The sequence below is a fragment of the Anomalospiza imberbis genome, chromosome 10 (assembly GCF_031753505.1).
Source record: "Anomalospiza imberbis isolate Cuckoo-Finch-1a 21T00152 chromosome 10, ASM3175350v1, whole genome shotgun sequence".
Classification (NCBI taxonomy): Eukaryota; Metazoa; Chordata; class Aves; order Passeriformes; family Viduidae; genus Anomalospiza; species Anomalospiza imberbis.
Genome location: NC_089690.1, coordinates 5,972,541 through 5,993,680, shown reverse-complemented (window position 1 = coordinate 5,993,680; position 21,140 = coordinate 5,972,541). Strand labels below are relative to the sequence as shown.

The 21,140-nt window shown below is 37.7% G+C and overlaps 1 protein-coding gene across 3 annotated transcripts in view; it reads right to left on the bottom strand.

The window, feature by feature from the left end:
• The window catches only part of NAALADL2 (N-acetylated alpha-linked acidic dipeptidase like 2), a 310,270-nt gene that overhangs the window by 39,793 nt on the left and 249,337 nt on the right, over positions 1–21,140 (bottom strand). For all 3 annotated transcript variants that reach the window (XM_068200323.1, XM_068200322.1, XM_068200321.1), the window contains one exon: positions 15,625–15,720. In XM_068200323.1, the coding sequence (XP_068056424.1) occupies positions 15,625–15,720 (96 nt within the window). The remainder of the gene's footprint in view (positions 1–15,624; positions 15,721–21,140) is intronic.

The window sequence follows — 21,140 nt, the reverse complement described above, 5'->3', positions numbered from 1 at the left end:
TTTGGATGCTCCTGCCAATGTAAGAGACTGTTTTCTTAGGCAAGCAAGAAATTAATTTCTCTTGTCAGGACACGAGAGCTGAGCAAGACCAAAGTCAAGGCCTTCCCATTCCCAGGACACATCTGCCAGCAGAACATTTATGGGGCTGAAGGGCACCAGCCAAGCCCCTTTAACAGCCTCACTCTCCTGCACTGTGGCCTGGAGAAATGGTGACTGTAGAGGCACCAAGAGCAGAAAAATTGCATGTTTCAGAGTTTTGCTTTAATAAAAAACCAAGCTGAATTTCTCTTGTGACACTCAGGCAATGAGAGACTGATAATTTTTAGTAACTGTAATGGTAGAATGAGATAAAAGCATTTGCTGTGGGTTCAGACATTGGCTGTACCCAAGCATCTTAAGGTTTATTTTTGTTTGCTTCTGCTTAACTAAGAAAAACAAATGGCTCCAGAGTATCCTGGTCCTTTTCCAGCAAATACAGATCAATTAAAAATGTGCCAGATAACAGAAAACAAAATCTGAAACTGAATTTTCCCATTAGAAATTCATCTTATCTGTTAACTACACACTGTAATTTGGAAAAAAAATAACCTCTCTAAGGCAGACTATAATCAAATATGTTGTAGACTTCAACTTGTAACAGCCCCTGCCATGGGCAGGGACACCTTTCACTGGCTCAGGATGTCCCAAACCCCATCCTCCCTGGCCTGGGACACTTCCAGGGATCCAGGGGCAGCCACAGCTTCTCTGGGCACCCTGTGCCAGGGCTCCCCACTGTCATAGTAAAGAAATTTCTTCCTAATATCCAATCCCAACCTAATCTCTTTCAGCTGACACACTCTTGCTCTCTTCTTTGCTGCTGTGACTGTGTTTTGTGAGGTTTTTTTACTTCTGACACAGTAGAGAAGAATGCTGCAATATTTCTGTTTGGGGTTTCATCCTTTCAAAGCTCTAGACATCTCGCAGTGATCCAATTTTCAATGGAAAATCAGCAGAAGTGGAGCCTTTCAAAGAAATATAGCAATATTCTTAGTGGTAAAGAACAATCATGCCAGCATTGCACTGCCTGTTGACATAACAAGACAAAATGGGAAATTTTGAAACAAAATTTTCAATAATTGATATTTTTTTCCAATTGAATCACAATTTTTTTTCCAGTGAAGGATGTTTTGAAGTAAGTGAAATTCCTAATTTTATTTTTTTAAAATTTGATACTTTAATAAAACTTGCTTTGTATTTGGACTACTTAGTTTTTTTCATATTTAGCTGATTTTTTATGTGGTTTATATTGATATAGTAGTGCTGTTTGGAACATCAAATAATTTCCTAATTTAGGATAATGCTAATTTTAAAATGAAGTGATATAAATGAAGCATTTAGAGCACAGAGTTTCTGAAATAGGCTGGTTTAGATAAGCACTTGAAAAATGTCTATAGCATACTTTATCTAGAAAAAAAAAAGTGTTACTTAGAACACAATTAGAAATAGCTCCTTATTGTCAAATAATTAGTTCTCCCCTCTCTTGTGAGACTTTACTGTGGACAGAGATTTTCTTCCTGCAAGAGAAAGGGAACACAATGGAAGATTCCCAACCTCCAGTGGGAAAAGGAAAAAAAGAGATGAGACAGAAGAGTTTTGATTAACTCGTTTCCTCAACATTCAGCATTCAGTCCACTACATTATTCAAAATATCTATTGAGTTACAAGCAAGAGTTTTTATCTTTGTATTTTTTTGAAAACCGTGATACAATGTCATTACAGTTTTGGCACTTCAGCATAAAAAGAAATGTTTCATTCTCTTTGCCTCATTAGGATCTCATATGAGATCCTGTCAGCTGCAAGTTTGTTCAGTTTATCTCAAGAAAAAAGGAAGAAAAAAGCTTAACATTTCCCTTAGATATGTCAATCAAAACCAGCACACTGGCTGGAACTCCAAGTTCAGAAGAATATTGCTCATGTCAGTCGAGACAGAATCTTTCTGTGCGCCCATTTTCTTCATCACTTTTATGAAAGATGTTATTTATGTAAAGGCCCAACCTCGCCTTGCAATTACCCCAAAATCAAACTGTGCTGCATGGAGGGGTTCAGTCAATGATTCCGTCATGTATTTCTCATTATCTGCTCTTTTCCTAGCTCAGAAGTAGTACTTCTAGGATCACAGTTTCACAAAAGATAAATAGTATTCAAATTTGAACTGACCAGGGAGACCAGATATTCAATCTTAAAGCATTTCTTGGCTATGTGAAAATTATTGATTCCAAAACTCTTGTGATTTAACTCAGGATATTCTGCAGGCTATGATCATTTAAATTCAAATTTAATCCTTCCTTTCCAGTCATGTAGTAAAGACACACTCCTGTTACTCATGTTCTTTCATGCAGCTCTGTTTTTATTGCATTTGCAACAGTTGCTAAACAGCTCCTCATATCAGATCTTCCATTCCACCAGACATACCTGTCTTAATGTGCCCATATAATTTTATAATCTTTTATTCATTATCATGTTGTGCTTTTTATATTACAATAGAGTTGTTAGGAATGGCTATTGGAGACTGCATGAATTATTAGTTTTTATGCCAAGATAAAAGTGTTGATTGAGGGCAGAGCGCTGCTGTAGGATCGGGGCTCTTCTTTCCAGAAGGAAGCTCCCATGAACCAGCTGAAGAGGAATGCAGAAATGCCCAGGAGCCTTGCAGCACTGCGTTTTCACCTCATGCCACTTGACCTCTGACATGGCGTGACAAACTAACTGCATTTCAATTTGCTGCCATTTTAAATAAAAGCTAGTGGTGAAGCAGATCTACAAAATGTTTTTCTCACTAAGAAACCCTTTTGCTTTGTATAATCTTCTTAGCGGTGATGTTTGGAACAGGTGAATCTCCAGAGTCAATTACTAAAAACATGTTTTGTGTGCTGGGTAACCAGACTATAAACCATGAGACTTCACGGAGCCGGTGTAAAACTCACAGTCAAACCTCTCCAGGCTTGTGAACAGTGTTAAAGAAAAAGCCTGGCAGAAGGCATCCACAGAGAACAGAATGGAATTGTTTCAGTTGGGAAGGACCTGCAAGGATCCTTCTGTGTGACTGCCTGGCCAACCCAAGGCTGACCAGGTTGCAGAATGTTGCTGAGGGCATTGTACAGGAGCCTTTTAAACACTGACGGGCTTGGGGGAGCAAGCACCTCTCTAGGCAGCCTGTTCCAATGTCTGACCACCCTGCTGGTAAAGAAATGCTTTCTAATATCCAACCTAACCTCCCCTGGAACAGCTCAGCACCATTCCCACAGGTCCTGTCACTGGAGCCTGCCCTTCAGCCTCCTTTTCTCCCAACAGGACAACCCCAAAGCTCTCAGCTGCTCCTCACAGCACCTGTGCTCCAGCCCTTCCACCAGCTTTGTCCTCCTGGTGACAGTCCTTGTGGTGAATACCCAGAATGGGAAAGCAAAAACCTTTAAATGCCTCTGTAGTGCAATCTCTTTCTACAGCCAGATTATCTGGTGCAAAGAAATGATCTGGTAGTGCCATTCTAACCAAAACCATGTATCCTTGAACACACAGCATTCCATTTAAAAACAAAACAAAAAAAAAATTTGTCTTTCATTTATTAATGCAATTTCCCCAATTAGATAAACTATGATTATTTAACTACAGTTTGTGGTAAATCAAACAGTTTGCAAAAAGTAAAAAGCACACAGCAAAAAGACTAGAGTCTGAATAACTAAACAGCAAACCATGCTACAAGTCCAGCTTGACTAGATTTGTGTTTGATTTAACTCTGAAAAGGAGCTTTCTTAAACATACAGCACAGGAACTAATTTTTCTTTAGGTATGGAGCAACAATAAAGCTGCAATATGAAACCAGTTTATTAGTGGTAAATAAAAACAGCGGTTCCCTAATAAAACTGGGAGATGCAAATCCGCTTTCAAAGAGCTCAGTTTTCAATAACTCTCCATAAAGGTTGCCAGAACTAAAACAGGAAAGCATTTTTAGGAATTTCCCTAAAGCATATACTTCCCTAAATGCCAAGTAATGCATATCCCTTAGGTTTTCAGCAAATATTGTCCAAATGGATTTACTAATCTGAAAGCCTATTTACAAACCCCACAACAGATTTATACAAACCATAACATATATATAAATCTTACCAATAAAACCTAAATAAAGTTTTGATTCGTTTTTGATTTTTCCTGTGGACTTCGCCAGTACAAGCAATAGATTTATTTCTAAATCACAGTTTTGGGTCTCAGATGTTAGCATCAAAATTTAAAATTACACACACAGCCCTTACACATTAACTCTTAATCATGTTCTATAAATTCCAATCAGAATTTCTACAGTGAGTTCTTGAAGCCCAGATGTAACACTGAGTTTCATAAAAGGCTTTGTAATCTGTTTCTCATGTTCTCCTTCAAAGTTCAAAATAAATCATACTCCATCGACAAAGCAAAGGTTTTTTTTTGTTTGTTTGTTTTTTGTTTTTTTTTTTGTAAAAACAGCAATTTGTCATTATATGGCACGTTTAGCCACAATTCTTCTACAATTCTATTGGAATAACATCAACAACAGATGCAGAAAGGACTATTTAAATTTAAGGCATGCATTTTAAGCAGACCTAGGAATTAACTCGCCATAGAACTGGCATGCAAAGAACAAATCCTCCTCAGGCCAATTTTAACACCCTTTCAGTTCAAATTTCAAAGCCTACCAGGAATTCTGCAGTCGCTGGAATAAGCCCTGTGCCACACTCCACATGCACTTCTCACTGTTATCCTCCCACAGGCACCAAAGCTCGGATGGCAAATCAGATCCGAGAGCTGAAAACAAAACGAAGCCTCCAGCAAAACCAACAGCAAACCCAAATGGTTCCTTTTCAGTCAGATCAAACCTAACCCTGCTCACTCCGTGGCAGCATCCAGATTGGCTCAGGGGAGCTGGGGAGCCACAGAGGCAGCAACGTCCAACTGATGGAGACCTCTGATAATCTTAATTATTATATTAGCTTCAAAGCCTTTGGAAAAATCCAATTCCAACAGCAGGTGTTAAAACTTGGCACTCAGTTCGGCATTTGATGGGATACAGGTGACAGGAAGGGAAGAGATAGGGAATCTGAAGTGATGTAGCAACGACAGGTGGAAGAAAGTCGTCCTTGTTATTTGAAGAATTGTTTACTCTTCCTGAGACACTTGTAAAAAGCAGGAAAAAAAGTTGAACTGACAACTTAAATTTCAAATATGTTCCTCCATGGTAAGATCCATAAATTATATTAAAAACAAGATATGTAACAGTGAAAGTTGCTACATTTTCTTTAAGTACTTATATACATTGTTTTACTTCACCACTATTTAGATAATTCCTTATATTACAGTCTTTCTATTAAAAACTCTTTTGTCAAGTCATCTCACGACAGAGCAGTACCCAAAAATGAAAGGACATAATGTGCTGAGCCCCAAGCTCCGCCCATACAAGGGAATGTTCTCCTTATTTGAAGTGAAAATAAAGACAAGAAAAGAAACTTTTTCTTCATGTTGATTCAATCAATTTTGCTTTTTAATGACACTTAAAACTTCTGTAGCAGAGCACTTATTCCACTGAGTCCAATCAAGTTTTTCAGCTGCATAAATCTAAGTATTTAGCCTTTTGTCTGCAGAGTGCTCCTCTGCATCCTTTTAAGCCTTGGGACTGAATTCTTGTCTCAAGCACGGCACAGTGCTGGGGGATTACCAACAGCATCCCAAGTATGGCTTATAATTGAATTCCCAACAGCTCTGGCATTCACAAAGCCAAAACTACACATTTTATTCTGAAAAACAAAGAGTTGGATCTGCAGCTGCCGTCTCTTGGTTTGTACCGAAAATCCAGGAGTGTATCTGCACTTACAGGCTCAAACACTTCATGAGCAGCTAAAAGGCTGACAAATAATTTCTATATGAACCCTTCATGTCAACCACAGGCTTCTGTACTGGGTGAAGCCAGAGTGAGCTTCACTGAAGTACACAGAACCAGGACTACAATCGAATTATTTGACTCATCTGTTTATGTCAGGTGCACTTATCTAACAGAGGGCACTAATCAGTAGTTTTATAAAGTGAAATCTGAATGATAAGAAATGCTGGCACCTTGTCAGATGCCACAAAGTTATTAAAAATAGATTTCTCAGAATGGTATCTCAAATAAACACCTTAAGGAGGAAATGAAAAAAAAATTATGCTATCTTCACCTTTGTGTTTTAAAGCTGTTATTAAAAAAATATCAATACACCCATTATAATCACGATATGTTGCAAAAATAAGCTGATTGTAAAGAAGGCAGTGAATTTTTTGTTGCCTTGGATGTTTTGCAAAGCTGTGATTAAAAGTCTGCCAGTAGACTAGAGCCTACAACTGTCAGTACTCTCTTAATTAATAATAAAAAAAACCCAAAACTTGTGTTACATTTAACATGTCTTTTAAAAATATACCAAACATCACTGAGTAGATAATCTGTAGTAATATCTTTTCCCCAGTATTTCAATTTCATGAACTCTGTGTGTATACACAGCTCAAATAAGCCAGTAGAAGAATAACTGCCAATTAACTACTTTGAATAAATTAAGAAAAAACCTCAGTCAGGTGGAAATGTGTTGCTATTTATTTGGCTATTTAGAAATTAGAACTGTTATATCACAAGAAAATAAATGTTCAGAGTTTAATTGTTCTAAAGTAGTTAGCACCTAAGTGTGGATGGAGCACATCTGTTGGTAGCAACATGGAGATCATTTTACTGCTTATCTGTGATAATTTAGAACAGATTAAGTAGAAATTTGGCACTGTCTCAGAATATTATGCAATATCCATGTACACCTATTAGTGATATAGCCCAGCAGCAAAATAAATGCACTATTCTTTCATCTAAGGAAAAGACAAGCACTCTCTGAGATTGAAGAATTACCACATAACTAAGAAAAAATTACTTTTCTTATGAATGACTTCTCAAAGTTAGCACCATTCAGGACATATAGTTTTATTGATAACCTGATTTTGAAGAAATTTCTCTCTATTTCCACAGTCATATCACTTTTAGATGAGGAAAAGGCTGCAGCATACTAGAATATACAATTCCATTACCCCAGAACAACTTCTATCCTTCTTCCCTTCTACCTTTCTGAAATGTTGTTTTTCATTTATTGGCTACTGGATTCTTGTCATTAAATACTTTAGGTTGAAATGCAGCACTTTGTAATATTAGTTTAAATTTTGAACTAAAATTATTTCAATAGATGATACAGATGCTGTACCTTTTAAAATCAATATTATATGTGCATGGCTGGAATTAGGCTGTAATTTATGAAACTCCTAGCCATTAGTTTTACAAGAAGGTATTAAAATAAAAAATAGCTTCATAGCCAGCATATGATCTCTGCTTATGAAACAGAAATACCATTTCCACTGCAGGAAGGTATATCTTTTATACTGCTTTAATGTTATGGTTTGCTACAGACAAAAACCGGCCCCTGGCCCAAGAAACTGCTGGGGGGTGGGGTGATCACTCCTGTTGGCTAATCAGATCTCATTAATGTTGACCAACAGGCTTGCATCTATTCTTTTGGACTCAAATGGGAAATGGGATTGTACTTGAGCACGTGAGTCCTGAAGGCCAAACTGACCCTGGTCAGGAGGAGCCTGAGTTTATTTGCCTGTGCCCCTCCTCGTTATCCAGGTGGGAATATCTTTGCTGGGACTCTGGAAGCCTCAAGGCCCCACAGAGTGATCTTCAGCAGGAATGGACTCAAGAACGTGGGTGTTGCTTCTCTACATTACATAAATTCTTTCAGTGCTGTTAACACCTGTTGTCTGGGGCAGAGAATGAAGAGCTTTTCCAGCAAACAGAAATCTGGTTTCAGGCTCACAAAGGTGAAACAGGGAGACAGACTATTCCCTGCTGCTCAGCTGAGCCTCTCTCTTCTCAAGGGTATTGAACAGATCAAAAACCAAACCCTGATGTTATTGCAGGATGATCTCTTTCCTTCTCTCTACTGAAATAAGAAAACACCATCCCCACTCCTTCTGATACAGGGTCTTCAGCCCACAATTCCCTGAGAGACACTGCTAATTTTGTAATTCTAATTTAAGGCTCATCATCTGTTCTGAAACTAACATTAATTGGTGTAATGATGGCAGCTTTAATACTTGAGTGTCTCAGCAAACTGGCAATACTCTCTTTTTGACTACACTCATAACAAAAACAGCCCTACAAACAACATGTTCTTGCTGGGATTTTGTAATACCTTCATTTACATTGTTTTTTGAATCATCATAAATTTTTTAAGTGTACACTAATGTTGTCTCACACCTTCTATACTTGACAAAATTTCTTCATGCTTTCCAATTGTATTTGAAAAGACAGTCTTCATGCTAATTTTGCAATCCTTCATTTCAGGAGATATATTTAAAAACATTTAATTGTGCTTTTCAGTTAGACCCAGTAGAGCTGCCTGCACATCCACGTATTAGGAGACAGAATAGGAGAAAATAAAGGACAAGGGCAGAGTACAATTTCATGCACAGGATTATGTTACAAAAATATCTTGAAGATTTTTATCACTGAGAATACATCAGCTTTGTCACACACAGCCAGTTAAAAAACATTCAGAATGAGAATTTCAAGTAAAGATTATCTGCCACTGGGATCAGATTTTCACAGCACATCTGCAATGAAGGCATCAAAGAGCAGGGATTTGAAACAAGCCCAGCTCTTAGTGCCACACCATGTAAAATGCAAGGATAGAATTCCATGGTGCTGCACACTGAAATCTGAAGTTTCAGCTGTTTCTTTTGGCTCTTGACCAGGATTTAAGGGCTAAACTTAAATAAGGGCAGACATTAGTTTGTGCTTAATTTATAATTTTAGGTTCCTTCAGGTATCCCATCTCTCAGCTCAGGCCATAATATGTTGGTTCTTAGGAGCTTTTTTCCAGGACACACAGCTCTTATGCATTGTCTAGATGTTTAATTTTGGTCTTATCCTCCCCCCTCTGGATGACTCCAATCCCAAGAAATGCTCAGCATCAAGAACCTGGTTGCAGAAAAGTTCAGCCATCACTTTGATGCTAAAATAGGTGTCCACATTTAAAGACAAGATTAAAACCACTATGGATTGGGCTAAGTCTCCTAAGGAAATCTGTCATTTTAAAATTATTTGAGACAACAAGTCTTGAAAATTTGGTTTTGAATTCAGGACTGAGCTCATGAAACAAACTTCAGTGTCTGTAAACTTCAACATCTGCAATGTGATCGTAGCTATGTAACAGAACAATATAAAGAAAAACATGTCTAGGATACACGGAATAACTGTACACAAAGGAAGTTATAACTATGGTCCAAAAAGTAAAACAAACAAAGAAACATCCACTTTGGCAGCTGTATTCCCCAGGTCTTTCTGCAAGTTGTTTGCAAAACCAGCTAATTAACTCTTAGTACAGAAGCAGCTATTTCCATCCCTTGTCACTTGGGCATATACTAAAGTTCCACTGACTTTACCTCATATTCACTCAAATGTAAATTGGAATATGCTAAATAAAAAAAAAATAAAAGTAGTTGCTACATTATTGTTAGTAGAAACTTCATGTTTTAAGAGGCACGCACTGGGGAAAGAACTGTCTGATTTGACATCTTTGTCAAAAGATCTGTAGACAGAAAAGAGCTCCTACAGAGAGCTGCTACAACAGACAAGGTACTTTTAGAGTACCCAAAGGAACTATTCCTCTAGATTGCTGGCATCTTCTTTAAAGAAAAATTCATCTTCCTTGTAAAGCCACCAATTCAATACATGTGTGCCAATAACAAATGCCCTACGGTAGTACTGGTGCTAAAGAATGGATTAATAAAATTAGAGTCTGATACATTCAGTAACCAAGTGTGTGAAGAACAGGGTAGTGGGAAACAGGGGAATATTCAAATAGCCCCAGGCATATTCCTACCTATTAGAGAAGCAAGCTTCAGATTTGTTTTTTAGGTTTGTTCAGATTTAAAGTTGCTGGATTTCAGCGGTTGAATACAAATCAAATTATTACATGATTCTATAAACATATGTGTTGACTTTCCTTAAAAAATGCATGCACTTGTCCAATTGTTTGACATCCCTCACAGCAACTTATATTTTTGAAATAAAAGCAAAGGATGTACAATAGATTTTTCTCATTGCACAGTAAAAAGCCACTATTGGGCAAACTGAAAACAATCTTTTGACTTGTGCAATAAATATACAGTGGCTTCTTTGTACAGTCATGATCACCAACCAGCAAACAAAACCTCCCCAAAAAAAAATATGACACCTGTCACAAACATCTTTGCTGAGAGCCTGTCACCAATGCAGATAGAGCTGCAGTCAGATCTAAACCAAAACAAGGCATGGCAAAGGAAGGAATTGCTGTGAGAAATGTAACTTCTTTCCAAGGCAGGTAAGCCCCACTTACACAGGCACTCACGTGGCCTTGGTACAGAGAAGAAAAAATGTTCAGTTGGTCACAGCCAGTAGCTGAAATTGCAGCAAATCCCAAATATTTGTCGTATTGCACCTTCAGAAATCTAGCTCCAGCTTTGAAATGTTCCAGTCTTTGTCTACAGTGTCAAACAAATCAGATTTTACAAGTTCATTCTGTATTCAGGTGAGGAACTGAAGTAGTTACTCAGTTATTGTAAGTACCATTTTGACTCATGGTATTTCATTTTCTTGCATCTACAATAGGGATTAAACAATGTTTCCTCTCACTCCTACCTATCTTCTTTTGCTTATTCAGATTGCTGTAATTTGCAGTAAAAAGGGTGTTCCATGAGATGTACAAACAACATCAATCTTGGCTTTCTATCCTAAAATTTACGATGATACATTATGTATCACCTGATGTGTTTATCCTGTGGTTTGATTGGATTAGATGGAGCTGACAAGTTTAAATTCCATCTCTAGTTTGAAAAATGATGCAATGATTTTTTTTTCCTTTTACTGACAGTTGGCAGACAAATCTTGAGAGTAGCCATGTACAATTTAGGTCTAAAAGAGGAACTAATGGTTTCAAAGAGCAATCTGGTTAAGAAACATTCTGACAGAAGCCAGTGATAACTTTTTAAAAGAACATAATGTCTTACTGCAATATCAAAAATACTTAAGGAATGTAGAAATAATTTCTGTTTTCATTCAGAGAACTGAACAGGTAAGAATGTTCACACACAATCCAGAGGGGTGGTTTCTACACGTGGCACGCTACTAATGGCTGCTATATTTTTTGTTGATTTTCCTCTTATTCATTGAAACCACAGCTCCTGGTTGTTCCGATATTTTCACAGTTGTCAGAGTTCTCTAAGCTGAAAGCATTACCTTGAAGTGACTCAAAAAAAAAAAAAAAAAAGCTCAGAAACAATCTTGTAATAGCAGAGCCTTGACATCTTCCCACAACCTCATGAATATATGTCACAGGAGCAAATGTAATTAGTTCTGTCCTGTAATAATTCTTCCATTTTGAAGGAAGCATATTAGCATATCAGCAGAAAATATATGGAAAATTTCCGAGGGTAGGGAAATAGAGCTGTTTTTTAATACCTGACTTAACCAAGTAGAGCTGTGTTGGATGGTACAGCTGGTTCATCAAATTTTTACCAGGGGTTCTGCAATTTCAGTTATTTTTATTACCTAGTCTTTATCTAGCAGAGTTCAAGTATAAAGTGCAATAGTCCTTGAGGCTACTTGCTTTTAGGAATGAAGAACTACTGAAAAATTCCAAGCATATCTCCCCTAACTAGGCTGGAGCAGATATGCTGTCTGGCCAAACACAGAATGACTGTGTCAGAAAATCTCATGTCTTTAGCAGCAAAGTCACTTCTCTCACACCTAATGCTGAGAAAATCCCCAGACAGCTTTTTTTTTTTCCCCTTTTGAATGTTGTTACTTTCCTATTCACCACAATTAATGGAATTAATTACTAGTTACAATTACAAAGTTAATGTGCCAGGTTCTATCACCAGATTTGCTCTTGCTTTTGTTGCTGCTGACAATAGCCACAGAATAAAACAGACATTGGTAGAAGGGAGTTTTCAGCAGGTTTGTATTTACCCTCTGCTTGAACTGGATTATATGCTCTTTCATACAATATTATATAACATATGATATGTTCTTTCATATAGCACAAAGGCTAAAGGTAAAACAAAGATTCTCACTTGTATGCTTAAGAAAATATGTGCTAAATCAAACCATTCCTGTGAAATATGGGTGCCTGTGCTGCTTTGCAGGAAAACACAAAGTTTGGGTTTGTTTGTATTCACAGTGTCACCATAGACAAAAGAGTTGTGCTTTGAACATCTCAAATACCATCAAATCATAAATACCAGTAAGATTCTCAGAGCCAGTATATGAGATGTTGGTCAGAAAAAAAAGCAAATTATTTAACTTAGAGAGTGACTGGAGCAGCTGGTACATTACATTGCCCCTATGCTGCTCCTTCACCTTGGGGCAGATGAGAACTCTGAAAAAAACCATGAACTGCTGACAGCTGTGGGAGGACAAGGAGAAGAATTAAGAGATGCCCCAAGTCACAGTGCAATTTCTCAGCCCAAAAAACATATTCACATGTGTGACAGAGCACACAAATGGTACCCCAGACATTTCTGGTAAGATTCACAACAAGATCCAACTCCACATCTAAAAATTCAGTATCAACAGCAGACTGTGAAATATGGATATTGATCAGGCCCCCACCTTGGTCCTCACTTCACACACTGAGACCTGTTCTTCTGCTTCATTAACCTCATCCAGTATCTCTGTCACCTACCCCAGTCCATATTCCTGCTTGTTGACTGGGAGCTTGACAAATTCAGTTTGAAAGAACAAAATCATAACATAATTCACGTGAGAGCTCTGCTGGTCTGTGCAGAACTTGTGCCTTTGATGAAGAGACTGAGAGATGATGGGAAAGTCTGGCACACGCGACTAAGAGAGGAATTTTAAAAATTACATTGAACAGAATACATTACTGAAGAAAGCTAACTGGAGAAACTACCTGTGAAAATGGACACTCCAAAGTGCCACATTTTTGTGATGGAAATCAAAGCATACAGGAAAAATTTCCAGACTCCACTCCACACAGTGACGTGGGGGAAGGCTGCCATGTATCTGCCTGGGCCTTGCAAGGACAAAGGGTTTTCTGGGATATATTTTCAGGTGCATCAGACTTCTGTTTGCTCAATGAGATGAGTTCTGCACACACCAAACAAACTCTTTAACGCTTTAGGTGCTGTAACTCTGACTGGAGTAATATTGTGTCTCTGCTGCTCTAACAATTCTGCCAAATCCTCTGTCTCCACATGGAGGCAATTTCTAAATGAAAACAGAAAATACCTCAGTGGAATGTACAGATGTAGAGATGTCTCAATGCAGAAGCTGTTGGCATGTCCAGGCACAACCTTTTTAAGAATGATCTGTTTCCCAAAAGGGCACAATACAGTAGGAATAACACAGGAATGTACCCTGCTGAAATATCTACGCCAGGAAAAGTACGCTGTTTGAAATGCCTCTGATAAAACTCTGCCACAAAGACATGCTGTTCACAGTACTATTCTACTGATTCAAAATCAGCAAAATCCCAAAATTCAAAATTCTTTGGGATTTTAAGAGTTTGAGACCTCCACGTTAATTTAGATATATTGCATTATCTTGGCATGCAAAAAAAAAACCAAAAAAACCCACAAAAACTCAAACAAACACCAAACACCACCCAAAAACAAACAAATAAAATCACCAAGCTCATTTGCAGATACCATGCAGGAAGATTAAAATACTTGGCAGAGGTAGCATGCACCAAACCACAGATTTTCATTTTTAGAAAGATTACAGAGAAAGAAACTACCAAAGTTATGGACGTCACTGCATTGCCTAATTGAAAGTGTTCCCTATATTAGAAAATTAATGGGAGTAAACACGGGTGAATGGGAATATATATCCCTTCCATGCTTGAAAGGAACAGAACAGTATGATCCTGTTAGAAAATGCCACCAGTCAACATTCTTGTGCTGCACCTTATCTGTGGTCAAAATGTGAATTTCATTTACCAACAGTCCAGCAGTCTCTTCATTACATTTGCATAGTTTTCATTCCATTTGCTTCAGGAAGAGAACCTGCCTGTCATCTCCTTGGAAGACTTAATATTTCTAAAAAATTGAAATATCTCAGTATGTTACATAAAACCCCCTTATCTCCCCTAGAATTGGAAATACTCCTCCCTTTTGCTGTTTTGTTTAATGTTTAGAAGTTAATTGCATTAGAGTAGTTCTACTGTACGTAATTCCATATTTGGAGTGTAGAATAATCAGGTTCGCTAACAATTTTCTCAAGAGTTGTCTGTCAGCACCCATAACTCATCATAAAACCAATTATGTCACTTCTGGTGTGCCTTTCATTACTTTGGTGCCTGACAGAGTAAAAATCAACATGAGATAATTTCATGGTCCTGGGCAAGTGGCTGCAGTGGCATCCCCTGTTAGGGGTCTGCCATTCCAGCTTTCTGAACTGCATGATCCTAGTCTTATAGGGATGCTCTGGTGAGCAGACAGTGGACATAAAAGTATTTTCAAACTGGTTAATCACTGAATTGAGTGGTTATCATGAAACACTGTGCTGAGTAACACTGATGAAATTTATTTAAAAATAGCACATGTTTTTCTGAGTGTGCATTTGATAAAACGGGAGTTGTATCTGACTTCTTGTCAGGTGGGAAAATCCCTTTTCTGCCACACAAGCACACACTACTCCATTTTAATACTTGGTATTATATACATTATTATATTGAAATTACAAGGTCTGCAAATCTAATTTAAGACACCACCAAGTTTTGTACTGCATCACACTACTCTACTGAAGGTTTCAGTTCTTTGCCACTGGGAAGCTTAGAGATTTCTCTTTCTTTGAATGCTTCAGATCAGCATGGTTCTCACAGCAATCCACCCTAAATCCACCTTTTCAGCACCAAGATCTTAATATGAATTGTTCTGAGAATTGTCCTGACAAATTAAATCTTCTAAGTACTCAGATTACAGATTCATCTGTTTAATAGCTGCATATCTCTAGTTCATTTTTTCTGCCACATTCAGAAATCTCCTCCTTTTCAGTGCCCATGAAATTAGGGTACCCACGGACATCAGAGAGCACAAGGCACAGTTAGCTGATTATTAGTACTTACACCAAGCCTCATGTAAAAAATTACACTGAAACTTTTAAACTGCCATTTAATATCAACCCATGTACATGGAAAAAACCTAAGAAACACTAAAATCCTATTTCCCTAATGGAGATGAAGGGCTTCAAATCAACACAAGCTTTTCCACCAGCCTGAGTGGATATACAAGCAAAGCAGATTGTGAGTGATATGCAGTGAAAAATAAGAATAAAAAGTTATAGTTTCAAATGAAGCATTTGCACGTGAAACTGCTTCCATCACACAAGTTGACCAATGTAAAGAGTATTCCCAACGTAGATCCCAGTGAAGAGAACTCCACAATTTTTAACTATATTCAAGGGATTCACATGGAAATAAATAGATTACATTTCAAAATTATTAGCAAATTTAAGAGGAAAGTATGTATAAATGTGATCTCCATTTCTCTTACCTTTGCAATGGTCTCATGCAGGCTGAAGGAGGGATCCAGCTCTTCAGTTTTTGTTGCAGGTACAGGAAAAAGAGCTTCAGAGAGAAAGCTGGAATTCTGTGAGAAAGAAGTAAGGGGCTTTTTAGGATTCCACACTGATTTCCTCCTTCAATTGGTTATTGAATTTTGTTGATAGATTGAAAAATATTCAAATATTTCTTCAAATATTATTATTCAAATATTTCTTAAATTTTGACGATTATGACACTTATTTCACTGATCTCATGAACTGATTCTAAGCCCCCAAAAAAGGCAAAAACCCTCTAAGTCTCATGATTTTATTTCTGAAATGGCAGTAGTCTCTGTAATGATGCTTCCCAAAGCAGCTAAAAATTTTGCCTACCACGAGAAAAAAAAAAAAAATCCACGCAGCTTAATTCTGAGCTAAGCAGCAATCAGACATTTTATTAACTACATCATGATTTAAGGCTTCAGGAAAAATGTAACAACAATAATCAAGGAATACTCTTTTATCTTCTGCAACCATCCTACTTCTCTATCCAGTTATATCATCTACATAATAAAGGATTTTTATCAATTCCCTAAAATTATATACTTTAGGTTCACCATTATTTTAACACCAGACAATCTAATATATTGTTTGCACAGAATGTTCATCTCTTCTTGTCCTGTAAAAAAAGCAAGACATTATTTACAAATTTGTTGTCACAAGGAAACAAGAAACCAATACCAAGGAGTGGACTGGGGAAAAAAAAAAGGCAAAACAATATTAAACAAACTTCTAAGCCTCAAAGGTGCCCAGATGCCTAAAACAGGAATTACATGACATTGCTGGTAGATTTACTTGTTAATTTTTTCTATAAATTAATGCCTTCATGATCAATATTCTATCAGTATTTCCATTCATTTCTAGGAGATTATTTTTCGTAGCAAACTCCCATCACTTTCTTAAAAAAAGAATATATATAATTAGCACCGCATCATATAAATTTTTGTGTTCAATGATGCATCTGTGTGTTGCGTAACTTGTCACAGAAACATCATAAAAATAAATGAAGTAATTTTTTTCTTTCAGTTTTTTTTTTTTTTTTAGATATCAGGGAGAAGATGCACAAAGTCATTTATTACAATGATAAAATACATACTTCAGCATTCACTCATAACTATTCATCTTTGTTTCAGGTTTGCACAGCAGTTTACAGAGTCCTGCCATTTGACTGGGGGGCTGCTGAGGAACACCCTCATTCTGCTGTGGTGGTGCTAATCATCAGTCACACAAATGCAATTAATAACTGAAAGAGAGTTGCATTATTTATATTCACTCTTGAGTATCTCACTGAGAGTCAGAGAAGGGAGTGACTACCAAATTAGATTTGCTACACAAGGTCAGATTATTGCTCCATATTGCTCCATCCAGACAAATGTCTTTGGAATAGAAAGCTTGGTGGACCAGCTGCCTGGAGAGCAGGGAGGCACTGCTCACCTGGCTTCTCTCCCACCCCACTCCAGACCCCAGCTGGGCCAGGTGAACCAGCCTCTGCTGCTGCCTCGGCCTCTGCCTTTGGAACAGCTCAACACACACAGGCAACGACCAGCAAATGAAGCAAAACAACTTGGACATCACAAGTGATGAGTTGTTTTGCTCGTGAGAGGAATCAAGTCTCTGCTTGCAAAGATCTTGAAAAGGATTGCTGTTGGAAATAACTTGCTGACATCTGAAATCATCTTGCTGTACACTTGTAAAAGCAACTGTTTAAAACAGCTGTGGCTGCTTTTTTTTTGGTCTTTTTTCTCGTAACAAGCTCCTCCATAAAGAACTGCTAGAAAGTCACACTTTGTTTCCCTTGCCTTTTGCTGTTATTCAAGCACCATGCTCATCAGAGAAAGCTGCATGAGCTTCCCAACTAACAGAAGCCCACTCTTTATCCCAGGGAGCACAGGGACACCTGTGCCCAGAGAGGCATCCAGATGATGTTCCAAGAGCACCTCTCAGCATTTAGCAGCAACACCTTCCACAAGCTAGAAACTGAATCACACTTCTCTGTCGTTGTTTCACCAAGCTCACAAGTAAGTGTTGTATTTTGGCTTTTTTTGAACAGCAATTTGCTAAGCAAATTTCTAGTAAATGCACACCAAGAGAAAGACTTGCTAATCCAAAAGCATTAAAAAGTATTATTCCTTTATGCTTTTCAGCCACAGTAGGAGCTACAGCTGCAGTTGTTGTCCTCATTCTCTCCCATACTCACCTCCTAAACACAAATCATCACCTCTGCCCTGGCCAGGCATTAGCATCACCCTCACCTTGTTCAGAGGGCAGAGTCTTCAATGCATTGTGAATGCTCTGGAGATGGTATCAAATTATGGAAAAACCTTTTCAGGGTCAGACCACTGTGAAACATCCTAAAATTTAGGATGAAAAAGCCTTTGCTTTTCACCGTGTTCTGTTAATTTTTCTTTAAGTTCATGGCTAGTCAAACGGATTAAGAAGATTTTCTCTTCTGCTATGAAGGTATGCTTTTATCAAACAAAATTACAATCTACAAAGGATCACCCCAATAATCCTTAATTTCCCAATGAAAGTATTTGGTATCTCTGTGAACTCTTCAGAAGAGAAATGAACAAGCATAACACGTATTTGGAAGTGAGTTTCCTTTGTCTCCTGTTCCTTTTGGAATGATCAGTTAACCTGGTCTTTTCAATACTCATTTAATGAAGCATTCTGTGAAATTAGAACGACATTGATGTTCTACTTTTCAAATAATGGGTCACTTCTGATTAAACTTCGATTGAACATTCAACTTTCAATCTTAAAACAAATTGCCTCCTTTTCTTTTTAATTTGAACCCAATTTCCTGCTGCCCTCGGGTCTTGTGACAGTAATTAATTGATTTATGAATCAGTTAAATGGAGATCGAAAATGCAGGCTAAAATATTTTAAAACCCCAAATCTGGCTTGCTCTTGCTTATTTATGATGGACATTTGCACTAAAATTCACTTCTGATTTTCTACACTCATTTTTCTAACTTAACTTATCCTTCCTTAACTAATTAGGTGAACAAAATGTTTCACCATCTAAAGGTACTAAATTTGCCATCCCTTGTGTACTGTCTCATACCTTCAATTTATACGCCAACTTTCAACCAATGCATTTTAAATAATTAATAAAATCCCACAGCACTTCTGGTGATTTAATGGAAAACAGTAAATACCAAAACATGCTTTAGAGATCTATTTTGCTGTTATTAAATAAAAAAGTTTTTAAAAATATCAAATTTTGCCAGACATTGTCTTAGAACTGGAATTATTTTCTGCAAATACATGTGAATTTTTTTACTAGACCAGGACAATGCTGAATCCACAATAGATTCTGTTTTCTTGACTATTACTTGAGAAACAGTAAAATTACCAGTCAGAGAAATTGTGAGTTTATGTACTCAAATAATGTAGGTAATAATTCCTTAATATGCTCTCATTCCACGCCCAAACTGATTTTTCTTGCATGCTGAATGTTCCCCAGCTTTTACAAGAGCTCCTTCTATTCTTAGCCTGGTGAATAAGACACAAATATCTCCAGAAATAATTTTTCTGGGCTGAGGGGAGGAGGGGGAGGTGAGAGGGGGCTTTTTTGTTGTTTGTTTGTTTTGAAAGTAACAGGCAGGGGAGGTTTCTCCACTCAGCAATAAAGATGCTCAATCTGGAAAAACAATCTTAAGTCTAAAGTTCTTTATCCAGTTTGACTCCATGACTCCATCCTGGTTAACATTTGTCAGAATTGTCCGTACTCAGGCCAGCATTGCCCTTCAGCACTTCACGATATTCATGGCACCAATTTTATAGTGCACAGGAGACAAAAGAAGGCACCAGGAAAGGTAAAAATAAGAGAGGAAAAAAGTGAGAGCAGAAATCCTTCTCAAATTTGTACAGATAGGCAAGAGGCATAAATGTGCTAATCTTACACTGCTAAAGCCTGCAAGGCAAATACACAAATGAAGGATGCATACCAAGAGAAAAATGTTTATTTTCTTCATACAGACCAAAGAAAAATGTCTAGAAGATAAGAATGTAGGGGTTGCTTTTGCTGCATCAGGACTGACACTATGCTCTGACACCTGTCCAATATAAATACATGCTGTGTGTGTTCCATGAGCTATCAACCTGTTTCAGTCTTTCTGCCTTTTTGCAGTACTACAGCACAAAGAGTAGAATTGCAGAGAACTGAGGGATACACAGAAATGTGCAGTGTCTGGCAGCTGAAACACAACATAGACACTGCACATCTTCAGAATCAACCTGGGCACAGGCTCAGCTGGGAGGCTGAAGTCCCACAAGACACACTCTGAAGTTGTGCAGTGCCCAAAACTATTACCTAGAATCCCAGAGGCTTCACAACTGCATCAGGACTTGTCTGCATCTGTATTCAACACCAATGCCAAAAAATTGTCATAGCGTGATGGAGAAAGCCCTGCCAGGAGAAAAGATAAAGAGAAAGCAGCGAGAAGAACAAAAACACCTCTGAAATCTGCACTGCAGGCTCTCACTAATTCCTTCTTCCATTTTCCCTAAGTCAAGCAATTGGTATACAGTGTCCTGGCAGAAAATACACAATTGCATTTCTTTGTGGCAGAGCTGTTTCATCTCACCTAGGCTAAAAGGCCATTGCTTCCCCCTTTTTTTGCTGCCTGGCAGGGTGATTGAACAAGAGGTTTGTCTGTAAGAAGGATCAAAAAGAGAGTAATGGAAAACGTATCTCATAGACTAAAATATGGCTTATCATCATCTATCTGGATTACTTTTACTTTGGGAGGGTACTGCAGACTGAAACAGATTTACTGAAAAAGTAGATTATGAAGAATAGAACAGACTGAAGCCAAAATGTGGTTCAAATTGAACTGATGAAATAATAACAGGCATATAGGATTTCTCACTAATAAAGGCCCATAGGGCTGCAAATATACTGGAAAAGAGATTTTCTGCCTCTCCATCTCACTAGCAGGCTGGCTTTACCCTTGCTAGAAAATGCTCTAGATAGCTAATTAAACACCACCTCCCAAATCCACAAAGGATTATAAAATTATGTAAAAGTTTATTTCACTGATGCATAAGACATGAAATAGGCCCTTTAAAATTATTTTTATAAAGCAAAGCTCTGCAATTGCCACAACCTAACACGTGTCTTCAAGGTGAGAATGCCCCTGCTCTGGAAAACAGGCTTGTCAGAAGGAGTTTCTGACAAGAGTCTTTTCTTCTGTATTTTCACCATTTCAGTTTACTGAAGACCTTTTAGAAAGGAAACAAAAGCACGTCTATTTTCTGTTTGAATATTCTGGTAAAGATGTGCAGTGACCTTGCAATGCTACCCAGTACTGGACAAAATGAGCAAGGCCTGCCAAACAAGACTGCACAAGAATACAGGAGAGGCAGAATTGGAATCACTGCTGCACGAGTTATTTTATTATTCAACTCAACTGCAGCCAGAAAAAAACCCAGCCAACAGTCATAAGGAAAAGAATATAAG